At 37.8% G+C, this 1936-nt stretch overlaps 1 protein-coding gene across 1 annotated transcript in view; it reads right to left on the reverse strand.

The window, feature by feature from the left end:
* Positions 1 to 381, reverse strand: part of vax2 (ventral anterior homeobox 2) — a gene marked incomplete at its 5' end in the record, with an annotated part of 24677 nt that extends 24296 nt beyond the window's left edge. Inside the window, 1 exon segment of the mRNA XM_014025515.1 lies at positions 194 to 381. Coding sequence (XP_013880969.1) covers positions 194 to 381 — 188 coding nt within the window.
* Between the last annotated feature and the right edge of the window lie 1555 nt (positions 382 to 1936).

Here is a 1936-nt window from a genome sequence, read left to right on the forward strand (position 1 = left end):
ATTTTAGATCCAAACAAAGTTTTTGAAAACACAAATTATTAATAAAAGGACATCGTTAGTCTGATAATGATGTGTGAGATTACCAAAAATACCGAGTCAAGGAGGAGTTTCACGTTTCCTTCCGAAACTYCTGCTTCACTATTATATGACACGTGGCCTTGCCATAGCCTCCCCGCGCCCCCCTCCTCCTCACCTGTGTTTCTGACAGGTTGAGCTGCCGGGCCAGCTCGGTGCGCTCGCGCCCCACGACGTACTGACACCGCTGGAACTCCAGCTCGAGGCGGTACAGCTGCTCCGCCGTGAAGGAGGTCCGGGTCCGCTTGGGCCGGTCCAGGTCCAGGCCCTTGGGCAGGACGATCTCCCGGATGGTGCCCTTGGCGTCTGATGGTGGCGTGAAAAACACAGAGAGGCGCGAGTCACAAAAATAATTTTTTTTTTAAAAAAAACCAGGATATTTACGCGTGAATAATCTTGTTTTATTTTTCACCCTACTTGCAGGCTGCTGGACTTCAGGCCTAAAGAAACCAAACTGAGATAAAAGCGTCATTTAATGACGTTAGAACGACTTTAAAGTGATATCAGTTAAAACTCATCACCTGTTGGTCATTATTAATTAGTCCCATTACTCTCCTTTCATCACTCATTCAATCTTAAGGCCGAATGAGGGAAAAAAAAAACTGACGCCCTGATGGCGCCAAWACTCAAATATCTGACTGAAAACACAACAATGTCCCTCCTGCTGCCCCACTGCCTGCAGCTGACAACCAACAAGTGTTTCCTGTTTGGAAACATCAGGACAGATGCTTTATTATCATAAAAATATTCTTATTGCTTTTCTATGTTTGAATGTTTATTCTTATTGAAAGTGNCTTCAGGGGTCAATAATCACGATTGTTGTGGGATTATTTGTCTGAATTGGGATTACTGTTTAATTATAGCTGATTGCAGTTTCATATTCAAATACACATTTATTTATAAATATACCTCAGACAAATATGTGATGACAGTATTAATTGGATATGATGTTATATTACAAAATCACAATTATTGCCCGGTTATAGTAACAATATACTGTGATCGTTGTGTCATAGTTTCAACTTATTGTTATTCTATATCTCTGCAACAGCAAATAATAAGGTTAAAATAACTGTTAAATAAATATAATGATGATTATATATGTACAACAGTGTGACAACAAATATGTTTATAAATGCACGTCTGTAAATAGATAAGTGTGATTATTGATTGCACAGTTTATCAATGTTAACACTTGTTGCACAAATACAATATTTATGATGTGTTAATATTTGTGTAAGTATATTGTAATTAGAATGATTATATCTTTTAAAACAGCATCTGATTTGTTGGATTTTATATTCTTTTGTCTTCTCTTCATAAGATAAACAAGTCTGATAAATCTGAACTAAGTGCAATAAATAATAATTCAGGACTTTGTAAAGTTTGTAAAATCAGAAGTGAGTCAGAAAAGAAGGAAAATCATCGGATTACATTTTTTACATGAAAGTGTTGTGTTGAACTCCGTTCACGGTTTGTTTGTTTGTTTGTTTGTTTTTTTACACCTTTAGCTGCAGTTTGTTTTTCAAAGACAAAGATGTGCAAAGCTTGTTTTTTCCCCTTTGTGTTTTTTTTTTAATCCTTTTTCTTCCAGGTGACAGAAGCAGCTGCAGTTCGTCTCATTTTTGAACATGAAATAACTTGTTTTGYTCTTGTTTCCATCTTGTTTCTAAGCAGTGAGTCTGTCCTTTTAAACTCCACATCCAGTTTCTGTAAATCCAGCTCGTGCTGCAGTTAAAACTCTGCATCTCCTGGATACAAAGTCTGTGCGTCACCTGCAGCCTGCAGCCTGCAGGAAATAAAAACAGTTTATTCAGACACACACACACACACACACACACACACACACACACACACACAC

The sequence above is a fragment of the Austrofundulus limnaeus genome, unplaced genomic scaffold, assembly GCF_001266775.1.
Source record: "Austrofundulus limnaeus strain Quisiro unplaced genomic scaffold, Austrofundulus_limnaeus-1.0 Scaffold482, whole genome shotgun sequence".
In the NCBI taxonomy this organism is placed as follows: Eukaryota; Metazoa; Chordata; class Actinopteri; order Cyprinodontiformes; family Rivulidae; genus Austrofundulus; species Austrofundulus limnaeus.